Source organism: Heterodontus francisci, chromosome 13 (assembly GCF_036365525.1).
Source record: "Heterodontus francisci isolate sHetFra1 chromosome 13, sHetFra1.hap1, whole genome shotgun sequence".
Classification (NCBI taxonomy): domain Eukaryota; kingdom Metazoa; phylum Chordata; class Chondrichthyes; order Heterodontiformes; family Heterodontidae; genus Heterodontus; species Heterodontus francisci.
In genome coordinates, this window is record NC_090383.1 from 26,416,463 (window position 1) to 26,440,129 (window position 23,667).

At 43.9% G+C, this 23,667-nt stretch overlaps 1 protein-coding gene and 1 long non-coding RNA gene across 2 annotated transcripts in view; one reads left to right on the forward strand and one right to left on the reverse strand.

Annotated features, from left to right (window-relative positions):
- Positions 1-4,712: 4,712 nt before the first annotated feature.
- The window catches only part of LOC137376299 (uncharacterized), a 53,134-nt gene continuing 34,179 nt past the window's right edge, over positions 4,713-23,667 (reverse strand). The window contains exon 3 of the long non-coding RNA XR_010976165.1: positions 4,713-5,283. This is a non-coding gene — a long non-coding RNA (uncharacterized lncRNA). The remainder of the gene's footprint in view (positions 5,284-23,667) is intronic.
- LOC137376298 (cystatin-like) lies at positions 4,880-23,272 on the forward strand. Its single transcript, XM_068044568.1, has 3 exons — positions 4,880-5,238; positions 18,266-18,382; positions 23,019-23,272. Exons 1-3 carry the CDS (start codon positions 5,029-5,031, stop codon positions 23,106-23,108), a joined length of 417 nt encoding a protein of 138 aa, XP_067900669.1. The 5' UTR covers positions 4,880-5,028; the 3' UTR covers positions 23,109-23,272.

The following is a 23,667-nucleotide window of genomic DNA, read 5'->3' on the forward strand; positions in this document are numbered from 1 at the left end:
TCTGTGCTCCAATGTGTAATGCCTAAGGCTGTCCATATTACAGGTCATGCACATATAATTTCTCTTGTCAGTGAACTGTGGAAAAGCAAGCTTGGTAGAGTCAACAAACTAGTCAGCTACTTTAAACACTGCCTGAGCTATAAGCTTCAAAACAGGCAACACATTTGTAAATGCGGCTGAAATGGCCGAAATTGGTGCAGAAAATCACCCTTCCTCCAGAGCCAGTGACTACACATTGGAATTCTTGTTTCAGGCAGTACCATATCCTGCAGCTCACCAGAAATACTACTCAGACTTTGTCTCAGAAGAACTCACACTGACATGAAAAACACAGGTTTCAACAGACATTGTGACCCTTCTAAACCATGCTCAGCTTAATGAGGAGGTTCCATTTGTTGCCAAGATTGCTACACGACTGATGGATTTAATCACTTGGTTTGAATCTCGACATGTCACAATCCACAAAGCTTACAATAAGATAATGGATGTACTGTTCTGGGCTGAAGCACAGTAAAACAAACAACACTCCAATGATGCTGAATTAAATGCCTGTGCTCAACAGGTGTTTTCTTGCATAGCAAAGAAGCTCAAACAATATTACTGCTATGGGGAAGAGTCAAGTAGTGAAGAAAAATCAGCTTAGAGGTTTCAACAACCTTCTGCGGCATTCCTGAAAGCTATGCGTATCTTTGACCCTGCACAAATGTACCTGTTGATGTTGGATTTAAACTCGTTCGATGCAATTTCTGGCTTTGACAAGATCTGTAACATAGAAACATAGAAAATAGGAGCAGGAGTAGGCCATTCGGCCTTCGAGCCTGCTCCGCCATTCATTATGATCATGGCTGATCATCCAACTCAGTAACCTGTTCCCGCTTTCGCCCCATATCCTTTGATCCCTTTAAACCCAAGAGCTACATCTAACTCATTCTTGAAAACATACAATGTTTTGACCTCAACTGCTTTCTGTGGTAGCGAATTCCACAGGTTCACCACTCTCTGGGTGAAGAAATGTCTCCTCAACTCAGTCCTGAATGGTTTACCCCATATCCTTAAACTATGACCCCTGGTTCTGGACTCCCCCACCATCGGGAACATTCTTCCTACATCTACCCTGTCAAGTCCTGTTAGAATTTTATAGATTTCTATGAGATCCCCCTTCACTCTTCTGAACTCCAGCGAATATAATCCTAACCGACTCAATCTCTCCTCATACATCAGTCCCGCCATCCCAGGAATCAGTCTGGTAAACCTTCGCTGCACTCCCTCTATAGCAAGAACATCCTTCCTCAGATAAGGAGACCAAAACTGCACACAATATGCCAGGTGTGGCCTCATCAAGGCCCTGTATAATTGCAGCAAGACATCCCTGTTTCTGGACTCAAATCCTCTTGCTTTGAAGGCCAACATACTATTTGTCTTTTTTATTGCCTGTTGGACCTGCATGCTTACCTTCAGCGACTGGTATACGAGAACATCCAGGTCTCGCTGCATATTCCCCTCTCTCAGTTTATAGCCGTTCAGGTAATAATCTGCCTTCCTGTTTTTGCTACCAAAGTAGATAACCTCACATTTATCCACATTATACTGACATCTGCCATGCATTAGCCCACTCACTCAACTTGTCCAAATCACCCTGAAGCCTCTCTGCATCCTCCTCACAACTCACCCACCCACCCAGTTTTGTGTCATCTGCAAATTTGGAGATGTAGGCTGTGGATTCCTGATTGTAAGAACATTGCAAAAGCAGCTGATTGTATTTTGCCTGTGCTGCAGTTTTTGAATTCTGTGGAATGCAAGGCAAGCACAGCACTGTCTGACAATTCCAACAAAGTCTGTGGACGTGGAGAGAGCTGTGTCTAAACATGAACAGGTGGTCACAGCATAGAGACCGAGAATGAAGAAAGAGACAGTTGCAGGTTGCTCCATGCTCACATTCAACTGAAGTGATTTATGAATTTAACCCCTTGTAGGGACTAAACCAAAACAGGAGTACATCTGTACAAATCTCCTTTAATGAAGTTCAACCCAGACAAATTCTCAGACACTTATTTGGGTCCATAGAATTGTACTAGCTTTCCCTCAAAGAAATAAAACCAACAGAGAATATTACCTTCTCTAGAATAGCCTATTTTTAATATTTATGGCTAAGTCATAAATATCCCAGATATTATAAGGGTCTGGGAAACTCTCCAATACGTATCTCTCCACTTAAAGAGACACAGAGAGGGGGTTCTTGTAGTTGTATACAGAATACTACACGAGATGTTTTATTAACTTTTATAGATTTATTAAAGAATTTAACATGCAATAAAATTCTTAAGTGGATAAGTATATCACAATATCAAATATTACTGAGAAATGTAACACACATTCTTATTTCTAACATAGAATTCTTATTTCTAACATAGAATCCAAAGTTTAACCTTGCTGTTACAGCAAAATTATCCTAGAATATCCAGAATATCCATTAAAATTTAAAGTAAACTTTTACCTTAAATCTTTCAAGTAAGGCATGGGATGAGAAGTGTTGTTTGAGGATACAGCACCCCTAAACATTGCTTTCAAAACCTCTCATTTTTATATTATTTCTAAGATGTCATCTGACTTCCAGCTTTTATGTGACTTTCCCGTGTTCCTTTTAAAATCCATATTTGATAGTATCATGAACTAATTCTCCACTTAATGTTTTACTGGAAACCCCCTGTTTTCTGAAGTTGTAGCCTTTATCTGGTCAAAATGTTTATAATTGTGTTTATAATTGTGTTGACTTCTTATTCCAATAATTGCCTTTTTATGGTGCCTTTAAGCCACCTCCGGAGCCAATTTGTGTGTATCAACAACTCCATAAACTAATTAAGATGTCACACAGGATATTTCAATGTGTGTGCTTACCTTCTAATTTCTTGGCAACAGAAATCCTATTCTAACAGGGACCTTGAGATATTTAACTCTACCTTCTTGTCAGTAAGTTCTAAAAACTGATCATCCATTCAATTCTTAACTCTAAAAGGCATAATACACGAACTATTTCCAAATTCTACTTAATTAAGCCTATTATACCTATATTCCATCACACAACCACTGACTTCAGTGAGTAATTAATGTGACCTGTATAGTCAGCTTTTTACAATAATTTTTCAGTATACAATAAATGCCATTTGAAACCAGAAACCTGCCTCGTCTTTTTTTTGTTTTAAGTAGATCATCTTCATGGTTTCATGACACTGTGAAATTATGATTTAACTATGTGAAATCCATGATTCTTAAAATGCTGTGAACGCGAAATTTGTTAAATTCGACAGTGAATTTGGTAGGTCCCTAGTCAGGACATAATGAACAGGTACTAGACACAAGTACAAACTGAGGGAGAACTGCATTGCCATTTTCCAGTTAAACCCAGATGCTCACCTCTGCTCTCTCAGGTGGATGTAAAAGATCCCATGGCACCATTCGGAGAAGAGCAGGGGAGTTCTCCTCAGTGTCGTGACCAACATTTATCTCTCAAACAACACCAAAAGCAAATGATCTGATCATTTACTTCATCACTACTTCATTAACTGGCTGCTGTGTTTCTCACATTAAAGCAGTCACTACACTTCAAAATTACTTGATTGGCTGTAAAGTCTTTTAGAGCATCCTGAGGTCTTGAAAGGTGCTATATAAATGAAAGTTTTTCTCCTTTAGACACAAGACTTTTAATGATATGCAGACTGATGCTTCATGTTTGAATGTACGCACAATGATATTGAAAGTTGCACAGGAAAATTTTGATTCAGGCACTAGGCTAGGCCTAGTAATTTTTTGTGAATAATTTCCACTCGGTGGAGGGCCCATTTTCCTTTGTGTTTCCTTTGGGAAACGCACCGTCACCAAGTACAATGGAGAAGAAATGGCGGGCAGTAACTTTGTTGCCTCAGGTCTCCACACCAGGATATCTGGGGCTTCATCAAACGGGTGAAGGGTGGTCTGTGGCTGCAGTAGGTGCAGACCCATCATGAGCATTACGAAAGAGCTGGGGGAGGGGAAGGCTATCCATAGATTTCCCAGAGGTCTCACATTCCAGTTTCTCTGCATCTGTGTGAGTGCCTAAACAAGCTGGGGCTTGAATTGGCCCTTGGCAAAGGACTGGAGTGTCTGTGGGGGTCTGAAGAGCACCCCAAAAGAAGAATGATCAAGTTATTTTAAATTCTCCGCTCCCCACACTGTGCAACCAGGATGCTCTTTGGGACTAAGGACCTTCTGGCTGCTGCTTTCAAACTGCTAATGTTGGCTGCCAAGGGTGTAAAGCTACATGCCTGTCAGTGCAAGGCCTTGCCTGGGATGGCAGGCCTGTGCCAGGAGTGCACCCAACCTATGCAAATTCCCAGAAGATTGCATCCGTTGGTCTCCTAACAGGGACAGTGGCCTTTGGTATACTGCTCCTTCAGGCATTCAGCTCTCCCAGAAAGGAGAATCGACTCTTGTTGATTGCTTCTGTTACAAATTCTTAAATTTATGGATTGGGTTTTGGAATGGCTCAGGTCACCTGTATGGAAAATAACACATAACCATAGGAAAACAGAAGCAGCCAATGAAATCAGTAACATTTACAAAATACTGTTGTTAATTCAGTCATTTTATAACATCTTATTTAAAGAAATGGCCACCCACTTTTAAGAATGTCTCCTTATTTAAACATTTTCTTTAATGATGAAAGTATAGTTTCTCAACATTTCTTCCATTGAGCAAACAATCCAGTATTTAAATGTTAAACTGGTGTCTGAGATTTGTGATTCTGTTAATGATTATATTCAGAAAGAAGCTAAGCAACTCGATTTCTCCTGAATTTTAATTATTCATCTTGACAATCAGCATCTTAGAAAGTGCAGATTAGGCCAATTAGTCCAGCAGAATGCAGACAGGCGAGAGGATACAACACAACTGGATGTAAAGCAGTAGTCTGACGCACTCTGTTGAATGAGCAAACAATCAAATAAGGGCTTGCCGTTGCTTGCTGTTGAGTCATTCCATTTTGCTGCATGAAACATGGATGTCAGCTGGAAATGTCGCTGTGTCCTTTTCAACATTGTTTTCATTTCAGTCTCTGCCGTGAAGGAGGGATTAGGATCTGTACCCATTGATGCTAATAACAAGGGAGTCCAGAGCTCACTAGATTTTGCAGTACAGTCGTACAACTCGTTCTCAAAGGATGATCATCTTTTCAAAGCCACTAGAGTTCTGTCAGCACAGGTGCAGGTAACTAAACCAGGATTCAGAATCTTTTAAACGGTAAGGTGAAATCTGTATACAGTAGGAAAGAGAAGGTCACATCACATCTTAAAAGGTCACATAGGCAGCACCGCTGGCTTTATCGTGCCTTAAAAGGTCACATGGTTGTCACCTCTGGCTTCACATGGGTTGTGACGCTTGTTTTATTCCCCCCACCCCCTCCATTAGCAACTTGGGCCCACTCCTGTTTTACAAGGAGAATGTTGTAATTTATTTATTTTTTTATTTATTTAGAGATACAGCACTGAAACAGGCCCTTCGGCCCACCGAGTCTGTGCCGACCAACAACCACCCATTTATACTAACCCTACAGTAATCCCATATTCCCTACCGCCTACCTACACTAGGGGCAATTTACAATGGCCAATTTACCTATCAACCTGCAAGTTTTTGGCTGTGGGAGGAAACCGGAGCACCCGGCGAAAACCCACACGGTCACAGGGACAACTTGCAAACTCCGCACAGGCAGTACCCAGAATCGAACCCGGGTCTCTAGAGCTACGAGGCTGCGGTGCTAACCACTGCGTCACTGTGCCGCCCCAAAACGAAGGAGAAGTATCCAAAATATTTGCAGTGTTTTCTTCCATGCGTCTTATCTGTGTTCTCATACTTGTTTTCAAATCCTTCCATGTTCTCACCCCTCCCTAACTCTGTAATCCTCTACAACCCTCCAAGAATTCTGTATTCTACCAATTTTGGCCTCTTGAGAATACCCGATTTTAATCGCTCTGCCATTGGCACATGTTCCTTCAGCTGCCACTCTCTAAAGCTTGCTACTTCTCTTTTCTCTTTTAAAATGCTCCTCAAAACCTGTTTGACCAAGCTTTTGATCATCTGCCCTAATGTCTCCTTATGTGGCTTGGTGTCAAATTTCTCATGTGAAGCAACTTGGGACATTTTACTGTATTAAAGGCACTCTTGTTGTTTTGTTATCAAACAGATTGTTCAGGAAAATGGTGGTTCACAAACAGCCAGAGATGGAGATGTCTGGTTGTCATGACACATTGTGGTCTGTGATGTAATGATATTCTTGAGGAGGAAGTCGGGCATTGTGATGCAAAGTGGTTCTTTTCTCAGCAGTGCTGGTAGTGCAGTAAATGGCACATGGTGGCAGTGCACATTGACGAGCAGTGGTGGAAATCCTTCAGGACACTGGACTTAAACTCAGAAAGGTTGGTAGGGTGGGCAATTCAGGTAGCTATGCACCAGAGGTCTTGAGCCCTAGTGGCTTCACTCAGCAATTCAACTTGGTGAGGTAGATAGGATGAGTACTATAAATCTGGAGCAAACACAGGACTGCAGAGTCCGAGCAGTGGTTGCTAGACTGTCACATCAGTTCTTCCCTTATCTTACCTTACCCCACTGCCATCAAAACCCTCACTCTCACCTTTGTCACCCCCAAGTATAACGTCTCTAACACTGTCTTCACCAGTCTCTCACCCTCCACCCCACATCAACTCCTCTAAAGCTCTGGGGTCTGCATCCCATCTCATACAAAGTCCCGTTCACCTACTGCTTCTGTCCCCACCTCCTTTTCCCCCAACACATTGAATGAAAATAAAAGCAAAATACTGCGGATGCTGGAAATCTGATACAAAAACAAGAAATGCTGGAATCACTCAGCAGGTCTGGCAGCATCTGTGGAAAGAGAAGCAGAGTTAACGTTTCGGGTCAGTGACCCTTCTTCGGAACTGACAAATATTAGAAAAGTCACAGATTATAAGCAAGTGAGGTGGGGGTGGGGCAAGAGATAACAAAGGAGAAGGTGCAGATTGGACTAGGCCACATAGCTGACCAAAAGGTCACGGAGCAAAGGCAAACAATATGTTAATGGTGTGTTAAAAGGCAAAGCATTAGTATAGATTAGGTGTAAATACACTGAATATTGAACAGCAGCAAGTGCAAACCTGAAAAAAAAAAACCTGAAAAAAAACAGTGGGTAAGCAAACTGAACAAACTAAGATGAAATGAAATAAATGCAAAAAAAAGATAGTAAAAAATGTAAAAAATTTTAAAAAAAAAGAAAAAATAACTAAAAATGAAAGTAAAATGGGGGGCTGTCATGCTCTGAAATTATTGAACTCAATGTTCAGTCCGGCAGGCTGAAGTGTGCCTAATCGGTAGATGAGATGCTGTTCCTCGAGCTTGCGTTGATGTTCACTGGAACACTGCAGCAATCCCAGGACAGAGATGTGAGCATGAGAGCAGGGGGGAGTGTTGAAATGGCAAGCAACCGGAAGCTCAGGGTCCTGCTTGCGGACTGAGCGGAGATGTTCCGCAAAGCGGTCACCCAGTCTGCGCTTGGTCTCCCCAATGTAGAGGAGACCACACTGTGAGCAGCGAATACAGTATACTACATTGAAAGAAGTACAAGTAAATCGCTGCTTCACCTGAAAGGAGTGTTTGGGGCCTGGGATAGTGAGGAGAGAGGAGGTAAATGGGCAGGTATTACACCTCCTGCGATTGCAGGGGAAGGTGCCCTGGGACGGGGACGAGGTGGTGGGGGTAATGGAGGAGTGGACCAGGGTGTCGCGGAGGGAATGATCCCTTCGGAATGCTGACAGGGGAAGGGAGGGGAAGATGCGACAGCCCGGGACAGCCCGCTTCTACCTCCTTCCCAAAATCCACAAACGGGACTGTCCCGGCAGACCCATTGTGTCAGCCTGCTCCTGCCCCACTGAACTTATTTCTTCCTATCTAGACTCTATCTTTTCTCCGCTGGTCCAGTCTCTTCCCACCTACATCCGCGACTCTTCTGACGCCCTACGTCATTTTGACAATTTCCAGTTTCCTGGTCCCAACCGCCTCCTCTTCACTATGGACGTCCAATCGCTCTACACCTCCATCCCCCACCAGGATGGTTTGAGGGCTCTCCGCTTCTTCCTGGAACAGAGGCCCAACCAGTCCCCATCCACCACCACCCTCCTCCGCCTGGCTGAACTTGTTCTCACATTGAACAACTTCTCCTTCAACTCCACGCAATTCCTTCAAGTAAAAGGTGTCGCTATGGGTACCCGCATGGGTCCTAGTTATGCCTGTCTTTTTGTGGGATATGTCGAGCATTCTTTGTTCCAGTCCTACTCAGGCCCCCTCCCCCAACTCTTTTTCCGGTACATTGATGACTGTATCAGTGCCGTTTCCTGCTCCCGCCCCGAACTAGAAAACTTTATCAACTTTGCTTCCAATTTCCACCCTTCTCTCACCTTTACATGGTCCATCTCTGACACTTCCCTTCCCTTCCTCGACTTCTCTGTCTCCATCTCTGGGGATAGGTTGTCTACCAATATCCATTATAAGCCCACCGACTCCCACAGCTACCTCGACTACACTTCTTCACACCCTACCTCCTGTAAGGACTCCATTCCATTCTCCCAGTTTCTCCGTCTACGACGCATCTGCTCTGATGATGCTACCTTCCATGACGGTGCTTCTGATATGACCTCCTTTTTCCTCAACCGAGGATTTCCCCCCACTGTGGTTGACAGGGCCCTCAACCGTGTCCGACCCATTCCCCGCACCTCTACCCTCACCCCTTCCCCTCCCTCCCAGAACCGTGACAGGGTTCCCCTTGTCCTCACTTTTCATCCCACCAGCCTCCACATCCAAAGGATCATCCTCCGCCATTTTCGCCACCTCCAGCGTGATGCCACTACCAGTCGCATCTTCCCCTCCCTTCCCCTGTCAGCATTCCGAAGGGATCGTTCCCTCCGCGACACCCTGGTCCCCTCCTCCATTACCCCCACCACCTCGTCCCCGTCCCAGGGCACCTTCCCCTGCAATCGCAGGAGGTGTAATACCTGCCCATTTACCTCCTCTCTCCTCACTATCCCAGGCCCCAAACACTCCTTTCAGGTGAAGCAGCGATTTACTTGTACTTCTTTCAATGTAGTATACTGTATTCGCTGCTCACAGTGTGGTCTCCTCTACATTGGGGAGACCAAGCGCAGACTGGGTGACCGCTTTGCAGAACATCTCTGCTCAGTCCGCAAGCAGGACCCTGAGCTTCCGGTTGCATGCCATTTCAACACTCCCCCCTGCTCTCATGCTCACATCTCTGTCCTGGGATTGCTGCAGTGTTCCAGTGAACATCAACGCAAGCTCGAGGAACAGCATCTCATCTACCGATTAGGCACACTTCAGCCTGCTGGACTGAACATTGAGTTCAATAATTTCAGAGCATGACAGCCCCCCATTTTACTTTCATTTTTAGTTATTTTTTCTTCCTTTTTTTTTACATTCTTTTTTACATTTTTTACAATTTTTTTTTTGCATTTATTTCATTTCATCTTAGTTTGTTCAGTTTGCTTACCCACTGTTTTTTTTTCAGGTTTTTTTTTCAGGTTTGCACTTGCTGCTGTTCAATATTCAGTGTATTTACACCTAATCTGTACGAATGCTTTGTCTTTCAACACACCATTAACATATTGTTTGCCTTTGCTCCGTGACCTTTTGGTCAGCTATGTGGCCTGGTCCAATCTACACCTTCTCCTTTGTTATCTCTTGCCCCACCCCCACCTCACTTGCTTATAATCTGTGACTTTTCTAATATTTGTCAGTTCCGAAGAAGGGTCACTGACCCGAAACGTTAACTCTGCTTCTCTTTCCACATTGAATGAAAATCCTTGTGATCATTTATGCATCTCTCCACTGTCTCACCCCACCCTACCTCTGCAACATCCTCCAATCTTGTGTCCCAGCATACACTATGGCCTTCTTTGAATTCTTCCCTCCTTCTGCTTCAGCTGTCTGGCCCCCACACTCTGGAATTCCCTCCCTATTGAACTGGGAAGGCATTGTGAGGGTGGACATTGAAACTGGCTCTGGGGAGATGGGACCTGTACAGGCCGGAAGGATTTCACCTGAACAGAGCCAGGACTGAGTTCCTTGCAAGTGGTTTTGCCAGTGCTGTTGGAGAGGGTTGAAACTAGTTTGGCAGGGGGGTGGGGACCTGAGGGTAGACTTAGTTGGGACAAAATCAGAAATGAAAATGGAAGGCAGAAAATTAATGGATGAGTCTGGAAGGCAGAAGAAACAAAGGTTAGAAAATAAAAAAAGAGTTTGGCAGTGCTCAAGGGTATCTATTTCAATGCAAGGAGTATCGCAAATAAAGCAAATGAGCTGAGGGCACAAATAGACACGTGGCAGTATGATATCATAGTTATTACAGAAACATGGCTTAAGGAGGGACATGAATGGCAGCTCTATGTTCCTGGTTACAGGGTTTTCAGACGTGATAGGGAGGGGGATAAGAAAGAAGAGGGAGTGGCAATTTTGGGCAAAGAAACTATTACAGATGTGAGGAGGGATGATATGTTGGAAGATTCATCAAATAAGGCCATTTGGATTGAGCTAAGGAACAAAACAAGGGCAATCACACTGCTAGGAGTGTACTGTAGACTGCCAAACAGTCAGAGGGAGATAGAAGAGCAAATATGTAGGCACATCTCTCAGAAGTGCAAGAACAATAGGGCAGTAATAGTAGGAGATTTTAACTACCCCAATATTAACTGGGATCGTTTTAGTGTGAAAGGAATTGAGGGAGCAGAATTCTTGTGGTGCATTCAGGAGAATGTAGCAAGTCCAACAAGAGAGGGCACTGTTTTAGACTTAGTTTTAGGAAATGAAGCTGGGCAGATGGAAGGAGTGGTAGTGGGAGAGCATTTTGGCAGTAGTGATCATAATTCAGTCAATTTTAACATAATTATGGAAAAGGACAGAGATAGAACAAAAGTTAGAGTTCTCAATTGGGGCAAGGCCAATTTTACTAAACTGAGGAGTGATTTAGTGAAAGTGGACTGGAGACATCTACTTCAAGGTAAATCAGTGTCAGAGCAGTGGGAGGTATACAAAGGGGAGATTCAAGGGGTTTAGAGTAAGCATGTTCCCACAAAGAAAAAGTGTGGGACGGCTAAGTCTAGAGATTACAGGGTAAGATAAGGCAGAAAAGGAATGCTTATGTCTGACACCGAGAACAATATTACAGAAAGCTGAGAGGGGTATAGAAAGTGAAGGGGTAAAATCAAAAAGGAAATTAGGAAAGCAAAGAGAGGGCATGAAAGAATATTGGCAAGCAAAATCAAGGTGAACCCAAAGATGTTTATCAATACATTAAGAGTAAGAGGATAACTAAGGAGAGCGTAGGGCCCATAAAAGACCAAAAAGGTAACCTATGTGTAAGGGAGGAAGATGTTGGTATTGTTCTTAATGAATACTTTGCGTCTGTCTTCACAAAAGAGGGGGACAATGCAGATATTGTAGTTAAGGAAGAGGGGTGTGAAGTATTGGATGTGATAAACATAGGGAGAGAGGAAGTATTAATGGGATTAGCATCCTTAAAAGTTGATATATCACCAGGGCCAGATGAAATATATCCCAGGCTGTTGAAAGAATCAAGAGAGGAAATAGCAGAGGGGTCTGACCATCATTTTCCAGTCCTCACTGGATACAGGTGTGGTGCCAGAGGATTGGAGAACTGCTAACGTACCTCTGTTAAAAAAGGGAGCGAGGGATAGACCGAATAATTACAGGCCAGTCAGTCTAACCTCAGTAGTGGGCAAATTATTGGAATCTATTCTGAGAGACAGGATAAACTGTCACTTAGAAAGGCACAGGTTAATCAAGGATAGTCAGCATGGATCTGTTAAGGGTAGATCTTGTTTAACCAACTTGATTGAATTTTTTTGAAGAAGTAACGTGGAAGATAGATGAGGATAGTGTAGTTGATGTGGTTTACATGGATTTTAGCAAGGCTTTTGACAAGATCCTATATGGCAGACTGGTTTAAAAAGTAAAATCTCATAGGAACCAGGGAAATGCAGCAAAGTGGATTCAAAATTGGCTCAGTGGCAGGAAACAAAGGGTAATAGTTGACGGCTGTTTTTGTAACTGGAGGGATGTTTCCAACGGCGTTTCACAGGGCTCAGTACTGGGTCCCCTGCTTTTTGTTGTATATGTTAATGATTTGGACGTAAATGTAGGGTGCATGATGAAGAAGTTTGCAGATGACACAAAGATTGGTCGTGTGGTAGACAGCGAGGAGGATAGCTGTCGGCTGCAGGAAGATATTGATGGTCTGGTCAGATGAGCAGAAAAGTGGCAAATGGAATTCAACTTGGAGAAGTGTGAGATGATGCATTTGGGGAGGTCAAACAAGGCAAAGGAATACACAATTAATGGGAAAATACTGAGAAGAATAGAAGTAAGGGACCTTGGAGTGAATGTCCTTAGATCCTTGAAGGTAGCAGGACAGGTCGAAAAGGTGGTTAACAGGGCATATGGAATCCTTTCCTTTATTAGCTGGGGTATAGAATATGAGCAGGAGGTTATGCTGGATCTGTACAACTCAGATGTGCGCAGTTCTGGTCACCTCATTACAGAAAGGATGTAATTGCACCAGAGAGGGTACAGAGGAGATTTATGAGGATGTTGCCAGGACTGGAAAAATGCAGCTATGACGAAAGGTTACACAGGCTGGGATTGTTCTCCATGGACCAGAGAAGACTGAGGGAAGATTTGATTGAAATGTACAAAATTTTGAGAGGCCTGGATAGAATGGAGGTGAAGGGTCTATTCACCTTAGCAGTGAGGTCAGTGACTGGGGGCATAGATTTAAAGTGATTGGTAGAAAAATTAGAGGGGAGATGAGGAAAAGGTCTTTCAACCAGAGGGTAGTGGGGGTCTGAAACTCACTACCTGAAAGGGTAGTTGAAGCAGAAACTCTCAACTCATTCAAAAGGAGTTTGGATATGCACCTCAAGTGTCATAATCTGCAGGGCTATGGACCAAATGATGGAAGGTGGAATTAGAATGGGTGGATCATTTTTCAGCTGGCATAGACACCATGAGCCAAGTGGCCTCTTTCTGTGCCTTAAACTTTCTATGATTCGCTCATTCTATGACTACATCTGATGAGCAGTAGCAAGAAAGTGCGGCGGCTTGATTGGAGGCAGGAGGTCATGTTGTCATGGACCTGAATTTTTTGTTTCCTGGAATATGTGGTTTACCTTTAAGGCTTGCAAAAGATCAGTATTGTTTTAAGAACCAGCAAGCCTCAGGAGTTATAGGAAGGTGCATTTTCATTGCCTTAGAAACAACCATTTGGAGACTGCGATTCAAAGAGTGCATTCTTGTTAGCATAGATACGGCCACTGGGAGTGAGTGGCAAGTGATACATTTGTTACAATTCAATTCTGAACTGGCTTTTAAGTTGAAGACAGTTTGTTCCAACAGAATACAGACACAGAGGACACAGACAGCTGTGGTGTTTAGCACACCTGAAAAAGAGCTCTGAACCATTTAAATTGAAAGAATAGGATTTTAGTCTGTTTAATTATCTCTCAAAATTCTAAAAAAAAGGCAAGCCAAAACAGAGATCTCTGGTAATTTAAATTGAAGAAAGGGAAGTTAAACTGTGACATCTTTTACTTCTCAAAAACTCTAAAGTCAGCTTGATTCCATTGTAAGTTTTTGCAAGTCGTTAATTGTTGAAATTCGCTGGAGAAGGAAAGCTTCACCTACTTCTGAAGCTAGACTATGGACTGTTCTACTGTGGAAGAACCTTTTTCCCACATCAGATGACTGTGAGGACTTCAAGCAACATTTTGTAAGGACTTCAAGCAATATTGGACTGTAAATTTGCAAGGACTCTAATTTTTTCTATTTTAAATGTTGGTGTGGTGATGTGGTGTTGTAGTGTTTTGAAATTCATTGTGCATTCTAGAGGCTGCTGTAGCAAAGAGAAAGTGAAACTAAGTCAAAATAAATGAAGAATCCTTTCTGTTGAGTTGTTGCAGTCTTCATCTCTCTGTCTTTGCCTCATATCAAACTCGGCTAAACCTCACTCAAGTATCGAGGACAAGATGGCCAGATCACGTGATGCTGAGTTGCTGTCGTAATGCACTGGGCATACTCATAAAATAGGAATACATTACAGAACGCAAAAGTCTTCTACCAGCATATAAATAATAAACAGGTAGTAAGAGGCAGGGTGGGGCCTATTAGGGACAAAGAAGGCGATATATCCTTAATAAAAACAAGAAATGCTGGAAATACTCAGCAGGTCTGGCAGCATCTGTGGAGAGAGAAGCAGAGTTAATGTTTCATAACATTAACGTTAATATATCCTTAGAGGCCCAGGGCAAGGCTAGAATTTGTAATGAGTACTTTGTATCTGTGTTTACTAAGGAAGAACATGCTGACAAAATAATCAGAAGAAGTGGGAATTTAGAGGTAATGGATGGGGTGAAAATTGATAGGAGGTACTGGAAAGGCTGGCTAAGCTTAGAGTGGATAAGTTGTCTGCTTCAGATGGCTTGCATTCCAGGTTGCTAAAGGAAGTGGGGGTGGAGATAGCGGAAGGGCTTGCTATAATCTTCCAATCTCCCCTAGAAAGACGGGAGGTGCCAAAGGATTGGAAAATGACAAAGGCAACATCCTCCTACAAGAAAGGGTGTAAAGACATTCCTAACAACTACAGGCTGGCCAGTTTAACATCAGTGGTGGGTAAGGGTTTAGAAACAATAATCAGAGAAAAAAATCAGCAAACACTTGGAGAGGTTTGAGTTTATTAAAGATAGCCAGCACAGATTTGTAAAAGGCAGATCATGCTTGACTAATTTAATTGAAATTTTTGTTGAAGTAACAGTGAAGGTTAATGAAGGGAATGTAATGGATGTTGTCTATAAGGATTTTAAGAAAGTGTCTGACAGAGTACCACATAAAAGGCTGGTTAACAAAGTTGAGGCTCATGGAATAGGAGGGTCAGTGTCAGCTTGGATAAAAAATCGGCTTAAGGACAGAAAATGGAGGGTCTGGGTAAATGTTTTTCAGAGTGGAGGATGTTAGACAGTGCTGTTCCTCAAAGTTCAGTGCTCAGACCACTGCTCTTCTGATATATATAAATGACTTGGATATTGGAATACAGAGTAAAATTTAAAAAATTGCCACTGATGCGAAACTTGGAGGGGATGCAAACAGTGAGGATGATACCAATCGACTGCAACAGGACATAGATTGGCTAGCAGAATGGACAGACAGGTGGCAGATGGAATTTAATACAGAGAAATGTGAGGTGGTGCATTTTGGAAAAAGGGATAGTGAGATGCACTATAGACTTAATGGTACAGTTCTAAAGAGTATGCAAGAACAGAGGGATCTGGCAGTGCATGTGCATAGATCTTTGAAGGTAGCAGGACATATGGAGAGAGTTGCTAACAAAGCAAGAGGTGTACAAGATTATGACAGGTTTGGATAAGGTACCCAAAGAAAAGCTGTTCCCATTAACTGATGGTACCAAGGACTAGGGGAGACAGATTGAAGGTTTTGGGCAAGGGATGCAGGGTGGATGTGAGGAAGAACTTTTTTAGGCAGCGAATGGTAATGACTGGGAACTCTCTGCCTACCAGCTTGGTGGAAGCGGAGATGATGAACGATTTCAAAAGGAAATTGGTTAGACACTTGAGGGAATTAGGAGAGCGAAGAGGGGACATGAAAAAACACAGGCAGGCAAGATAAAGGAAAATCCTAAGGCATTTTATAAGTATATTAAGGGCAAGAGGATAAGCAAGGAAAGAATCGGGCCCATTAGGGACCAAAGTGGCAGTCTGTGTGTGGAGCCGGAGGATATAGGTGAGGTTTTAAATGATTACTTTTCATCTGTATTCACTATGGAGAAGGAAGGGGGATTGTGATATACAAACATATTAGAATTGAAAGGGAAGAAGTATTAGCTGTTTTAGCAGGCTTAAAAGTTGGTAAATCCCCAGGCCCAGATGAGATGTATCCCAGGCTGCTATGTGAGGCAAGGGAGGAGATAGAAGGGGCACTGACACAAATTTCAAATCCTCTCTGGCCACAGGAGAGGTACCAGAGGACTGGAAGACAGTGAATGTGGTATCATTATTCAAGAAGGGTAGCAAGGATAAACCAGGTAATTACAGGCTGGTGAGTCTAACATCAGTGGTTGGGAAACTATTGGAAAAAATTCTGAGACACAGGATTAATCTCCACGGAGAGGCAGGGATTAGTCAGGGATAGTCAGCATGGCTTTGTCAGGGGGAGATTGTGTCTAACTAACCTGATTGAATTTTTCTAGGAGGTGACTAGATGTGTAGATGAGGGTAAAGCAGTTGATGTAGTCTACATGTACTTCAGTCAGGCTTTTGATAAGGTCCCACATGGGAGATTGGTTAAGAAGGTAAGAGCCCATGGGATCCAGGGCAATTTGGCAAATTGGATTAAAAATTGGCTTGGTGTCAGGAGGCAGAGGGTGATGGTCGAGGGTTGTTTCTGCGAGTGGAAGCCTGTGACCAGTGGTGTACCGCAGGGTTCGATGCTGGGACCCTTGCTGTTTGTAGTCTACATTAATAATTTAGACGTGAATATAGGAGGTATGATCAGTAAGTTCGCGGATGCCACGAAAATTGGTGGTGTTGTAAATAGTGAGGAGGAAAGCCTTAGATTGCAGGACAATATAGATGGGCTGGTAAGATGAGTGGAGCAGTGACAAATGGAATTTAATCCTGAGAAGTGAGAGGTGATGCATTTTGAGAGGACTAACAAGGCAAGGGAATATACAATGGATGGTAGGACCTAGGAAGTACAGAAGGTCAGAGGGACCTTGGTGTACTTGTTCATAGATCACTGAAGGCAGCAGCACAGGTAGATAAGGTGGTTAGGAAGGCATATGGGATACTTGCCTTTATTGGCCGAGGCATAGAATATAAGAGCAGGGAGGTTATGATGTAGCTGTATAAAATGCTAGTTAGGTCACAGCTGGAGTACTGTGTACAGTTCTGGGCACCACACTATAGGAAGGATGTGATTGCACTGGAGAGGGTGCAGAGGAGATTCACCAGGATGTTGCTTGGGCTGGAGCATTTCAGCTATGAAGAGAGCATGAAAAGGCTAGGTTGTTTTTCTTGGAGCAGAGAAGGCTGAGGGGAGACATGATTGAGGTATACAAAATTATGAGGGGCATAGATAGATTAGATAGGAAGAAACTTTTTCCCTTAGTGGAGGGGTCAATAACCGGGGGGCATAGATTTAAGGTGAAGGGCAGGAGGTTTAGAGGGGATTTGAGGAAAAAGTTTTTAACCCAGAGGGTGGTTGGAATCTGGAACACAATGCCTGAAGTGGTGGTAGAGGCAGGAACCCTCACAACATTTAAGTAGTATTTAGATGAGCACTTGAAATGCCATAGCATACAAGGCTACGGGCCAAGTGCTGGAAAATGGGATTAGAATAGGAAGGTGCTTGATGGCTGGCACAGAGACGATGGGCTGAAGGGCCTGCTTCAGTGCTGTATGACTCTATGACTCTAATAAACTGGCAGAGCTATGGGGATAGAGTGGGGAAATGGGACTGACTGGATTGATCCACAGAGAGCAGCCATGGACTTGATGGAGTAAATGGCCTCCTTCAGTGCCTCTAAGACTCTATGCCTTGGGGTTCACCTGATGCCACCTCCTCAAACTCACGAACTGCATCCTTTGCTGCCTATGTAGCTGTGCTCATACATCTGAAAACTGGGGTGGAGCTGGGTTGCTTGGAACAACTAGCAGCTCACTACTCCTCCAGGCAACAATAATAGAAGGTGATTTATGTGAATTATTATTGGAGGATTATGCCTGTATGGCTAGACGGACATCAAAAATGATGTCTGACCATCATTCTGCTGCTGTCTGTCCAAGATTCAAGTCAAGGCTAATTTCACTCTTTGATTGTCTTCAAACACAGCTGGTGCACTTTGAAATGCTTCCTGTCAGCACAGAAAGTGCCTGCTCCACTGTAAGCAGGAGCAGAAATTTGCATTAACGCATTTAGCCATTATGGTAACTTGGAATGACTGCTTTGCCAATGACCAACATATTCCTAATGTGATTGACAGCTACAGCTAAAATTTAGTATTGAGGAGGATTCATAGGCTGAGGATAGTAGATATGGTTCACAGACTGCAGTCACTGAATAAGTATTGTTTATACTTGTATTTTGCTAGGATTTAGGTGGATTATTGTACATTATGGATGTTGAGCTGGGAAGGACGCAGTGCAGGAAGGGAGCTGATGAAAATTTGAAGTCTTGCTCCATAGCCAAGACTGCAGGAACTTCTGAGGTAAGAGGGGCACTTTATCTGGAGAGGACAGATCATTATCTGATGTAATCCTGTTTTTGTGGGTTTGAGGTACGGGGGTTGGGGTTGGGGGTGTGGGTGGGGAATGCATCTAGATGAAAAATAGAAACAGAAAATAATTTTCCCATATAGCTGAACCTATGGGCTTCTTTGAATTTTATGGGTCCCCCTGAGACAGGTTCGGAGGTGGGGGGGGGGGGGGGGTGCCCATAGAATATTGCGATGGGAGGCAGGGTGCGGAGGGTTCATCACCTCCCCATCGCAACGCAGTTTTGTCGGGGGCAGGACAGGCCAAAGACTGCCTTCCCACCCAGAGGTCAATTGATACCCTGAAGTGGCTTATTAATAGCCTGGACCTCAGGACCCAATGTGGGTCACGCACCAACGTGGGAGGACAGCAGGAACATGGCAGCAATCTTCCCAGCAGTGGCCAATTAAGTGGCTGCCTAAAGGGCCCTCTGTCCAATTAAGGAAGGTGGGCTGCCTCTCCAAGCATTGGGCCAGTAACCCCACAGCCTTGGCTCTGCCACTGATAGAGGTGGCCACTGCTGAGGCTGCAAGGGGAAAGAGGGGCACCTCCATATTGAGGCACCCTCGCAATGGAGTGGAAACATTTATTTCTGTGCCGGGCGCTGGCGGGCAGGCCCTAGCGATCAGAGGGGTAACCCCTCCAGTAGCTGCACGGAGTCGCAGGGGCAGCCATTGTCACTGGGAGCACCCTCCTCAGGGCATGGAGCCTCTGGAACTAAGGGCCCCCATGGGAAGCTGCTGGGAAGCCACCTCCATGCAGCTGGTGGCCTCCCCATGCGGCAGGGAGTTGTGCTGCCGCCAGCAAATGCTGGTGGCCCCGGAAAATCGCGTCAATTGGCCTTTTGATTATTTAAATTGGCCGCCAGCCTCTGGTCGGCAGGTGGCCACGCTGCTGTCATTCCTGCCCCTGGGAGAATGGCCTGGCAGCAGGACTGTGTTGGGCCTTGCTCCCGATGCCTTTCGCTGCCATTTTCCAATGGGCTGGCAAAATCCCAGCCAAAATGGCTCAAAAGATAAGTGAAATAAAAGATTAGGTGAGTGATATTTCAATATATATTTTCTCATTCGTTTTCTTCGTCTAAGAGTGAGAAGACATTAAAAAAAGACTTGCATTTATTTATACAGCGCCTTTTACAACCTGAGGACATCCCAAAGCACTTTACAACCAATTAAGTAATAAGGAATAAATATTGGCCAGGACACTGGGGAGAACACCCCTGTTCTGTGGTGCCATGGGATCTTTTATATTCACCTGAGAGGGCAGACAGGGTTTATAAAAGGGTCTCAGTTTATACATCGCATCCAAAAGTTGGCACCTCCAACCTTTCCACAAAAGCAAAATACTGCAGATGCTGCAAATCTAAAACTGAAAATACTGGAAATACTCAGAGTTCCGATAGCATCAGTGGAGCGAGAACCATCTAGACAGATATTTTGTTTCTTTACCTTTCCCATTACCAGTCCCTTTGACCTTCCACCACCATCTCTTTTATCATTTAATCTCTCCTGTTTTCCACCTAATTTCAGACCTTCCCTTTTGTTCTTTTTCCCAGCTTCCCCTCTTCCACTTGCTTTAAAGCTATTGCATTTCTAACTTTATCCAGTTCTGATGAACGGTTACAGACCTGAAACATTGGGGGGAATTTTATGCTCTCCCCCACAGCGAGTTTGGAGGTGGGAAGAGCATAGAATTGGGTGGGATGGTGGTGGGAGTGGTTCCTGCCACCATGCCACCTTTGCCAAAATTTAGTCTGGAGTGGGAAAGCCCACCCCACCATTAATTGAGGCCCTGAAGTGGGGAATTAACCCCAATTAAGGGCCTCTTCTCACCATAGCCTCAATTAGCCATGTGGTGGGCGGCCCTGTTGCCACATGGGAAACATGGCATAGAAAGTACAGGCTGCTTTCCGGCTCCGGAGGTTGCGGGTGTGGGCGGAGGTCGGAGGTGGGGGGTGGGTCCCTTGTTAAAAGGCACTTAGTGCTTAAACGAGGGACCCAGCATCAGGAGCGGGGGCCCACTGACAGCCACCTCCCTCCACTTACAAACATACGAATTAGGAGCAGAAGTGGGCCATTCGCTGCCTTTAGACTGCTCCACCATTCAATAAGATCATGGCTGAATGGTTTGTGTTTGGAATTCCACACTCCCATCTACCCCCAATAACCTTTGACTCTCTTGCCTAACAAGAATCTATCTACCTCCGCCTTAAAAATATTCAATGACCCCGCCTCCACCACCTTCTGAGGCAGAGATTTCTAAAGTTGCACAACCCTCTGAGAGAAAAAAATTCTCCTCATCTCTGTCCTTAAAGGGCGACCCCTAATTTTAAAACAGTGCCCCCTAGTTCTGGACTCACCCACATGAGGAGACATCTGCTTCACATCCACCTTGTCAAGAACTTCAGGATCTTATAAACTTCAGTCAAGTCTCCCCTCACTCTTCTAAACTCCAGTGAAAACAAGCCCAGTCTGTCCAACTTTTCCTCATAAGACAACCTGCTCATTCCTGTTTTCAAACCAGTAAACCTCCTCTGAACTACCTCCAACGCATTCATATCCTTCCTTAAATAAGGAGACCAAAACTGCACATAGTATTCGAGATGTGGTCTCACCAATGCCCTGTATAACTGAAGAATAACATCCTTACTTTTATTTTTAATTCCTCTCATAATAAAAGATAGCATTCCATTAGCCTTCTTTATTACTTGCTGTACCTGCATACTAACCTTTTGTGACTCCTGCACTAGAACACCTAGATCCCTCTGCACCTCGGACTTCTGCAGTTATTCTCCATTTAAGTAATACTCTGCTTTTTTATTCTTCCTGCCCAAGTGCACAAGTTCACATTTTCCTACATTATACTACATCTGTCAGATTTTTGCCCACTCACTCAACCTATCTATATCGGTCTGCAACCCTCTCTTCACAACATACTTTCCTACCTATCTTTGTGTCATCTGCAAATTTAGCTACCATGCCATCGCTCCCCTCATCTAAGTCATTGATATACATTGTAAAAAGTTGAGGCCCCAGCACAGATCCTTGCGGGACTCCACTCATCACATCCTGCCAATCAGAAAAGGACCCATTTATCCATACTCTCTGTTTTCTGCCGGCCAGCCAATCTTCTATCCATGCTAATATGTTACCCCCATACCATAAGCTCCTACTTTGCGCAATAACCTTTTATGTGGCATCTTGTCAAATGCCTTCTGGAAATCCAAGGACAGTATGTTAATGGGCTCCCCTTTATCCACAGCGCATGTTACTCCTTCAAAGAACTCCAATAAATTGGTTAAACATGATTTCCCTTTCACAAAAACATGCTGACTATTCCCGATTACCTTGAGTTTTTCTAAGTGCCCAGCTATAGCCTCCTTAATGATCCATTCTAACACCTTCCCCATGACAGACCTCAAGCTAACCAGCCTATAGTTACCTGTTTTCTGCCTCCCCCATCCACCTTTCTTGATTAGAGGGGTTATATTTGCTACTTTCTAGTTGGAGTCCTTGCTAGCGACTCCCCCTCCCCCATGATCCCCACCCCGCAAGACCCCTCCCACCCTCACCTACCTGTGGCCTAGGTCCAGTGGTGCTCCTCCAGCAGTAGCCATTGCTTCTGCGGCAGTGCTACAGCTGCCAGCCTCTGATTGGCTGGCAAATCTCTGAGGGCGGGACTTCTGATGATGGGGTCCTTGATCCTGTGGAAGTCCCTCTGCTGTCCACTTAAGTGCCTTATTTTCACTAGCTTCGATGGGCCTTCCAGTGAAGAGGTGACATGGGGATCTTGGTATTGCTCTTTCTGGATGTGGAGACCAGAATAATTTCCAGAATTTTCTATATTTACTTCCAACACTCCCTCATGACTGAGACTGCAATGTTAGCCAAAATTATGTGCTCAAGTGTCTGGAATGGGCGTGGACCCATTACTTTCTGACTCAAAGGCAAAAGTGTTACCAACTGAGCCAAGGCTACCTCATTAAGCAAAGAAAATCCTCAGGTACATACACATGAAAATGTACAAGAGGTAGCAGCCAGAATAATACTGGGAAAATTCAAGGTTAACACAAAGGCTTTGCATTTTACAGTTTTGCATTAAAGAGGCACAGTTTTGTATGAAGGGAGCGCAAAACAGCTTGGAGGTCAGTGTGCCCACACAGTTAAATCAAATAGCCTGCCCTGAATTCATGATAAATACTCCCAGCATGTGAAACTCTCAGCTAGGAACACTGAACTGCAAAAGTTTTCCTGAAAGTTCAACTTAATTTTAATCAAGAGAAACAGTTTTGCTGACAGGAGGCAGAGCTCTCTGTATGTTACATGTAGCAAAATGACCAGCACTTTCACAAAGAACCACTTCGGCACTTTTCTTTACTCCACATGCAGCATGCCCAGTGTTGGCATCCTGCATATTAATATCAAATATGGATTTTCAGGCCAGAAAAAAAACTCAGACCTGTTTTGGGGTCAGAGGTGAAAGGGCGATGTGCTAACCAGTTGCACCAACCAGTCCTGCTGATTCCAATTAAATCATTTTCAACCTCATGAATATTGGAAATATTATGAATCTCTTTTTTTTTAATTTCAGAATGTCCTCTGCCATTTTGAAGTGTTGAGTGCGTTTTGGCGTGACGAAAGAGACCTCCTGCAAAACCACTGCAACCCAGTCAACAAGTAGGAGATGAACAATGTGTGTCCTTTGTCACACTTGGGCTCAACTCCAGACACATGAGTAATTTCAAATGTAGACAACGGGGGCGCATGTATTCCAGTGAAATAATCTAGCTGGCCTATCGGACCGCTGCAATCAAATATTCCCATTAAACAATACATATGTCTACATACCACGACTATTACAGTTATCGACTTCTTATTTAAATTTTGTATGGCTTGTTATATTACACTGCCATTTATTGCATAGATATGCTGCAGATTTACTGTGGAGTTGTCAGATCACCTTTTGTTGTAACAGCAACATACCCGCTTTTAATTTGTTCATTCTCTGTAAAACCTTGCACAACATAATCATGCCAATTTCTGCCAAATGGTGACCAGTTTGTGCTTTATTTCCCTGAGCGGAAAGCTGAAGAAGAAGCAGCTGTCGCCCGGTCTCTGCTTCATTTGCATTGTTTGAGTACGTTCAGGGGGTTTCCATACAATGATAGACAGAATGCTTGCAGCTGAAGCAGCCGCAAACCTTCAATGACTATTTGAATAAGGTGGCAGTGCTATCACCA

Coding starts and splice junctions, on each gene's coding strand:
- LOC137376298 (XM_068044568.1), top strand. CDS start 5,029: ATGGATGTCAGCTGGAAATGTCGCTGTGTCCTTTTCAACATTGTTTTC. Junction 5,239..18,265: donor TTCTGTCAGCACAGGTGCAG/GTAACTAAACCA, acceptor GTATTTTGCTAG/GATTTAGGTGGATTATTGTA. Junction 18,383..23,018: donor AGACTGCAGGAACTTCTGAG/GTAAGAGGGGCA, acceptor TTTTAATTTCAG/AATGTCCTCTGCCATTTTGA.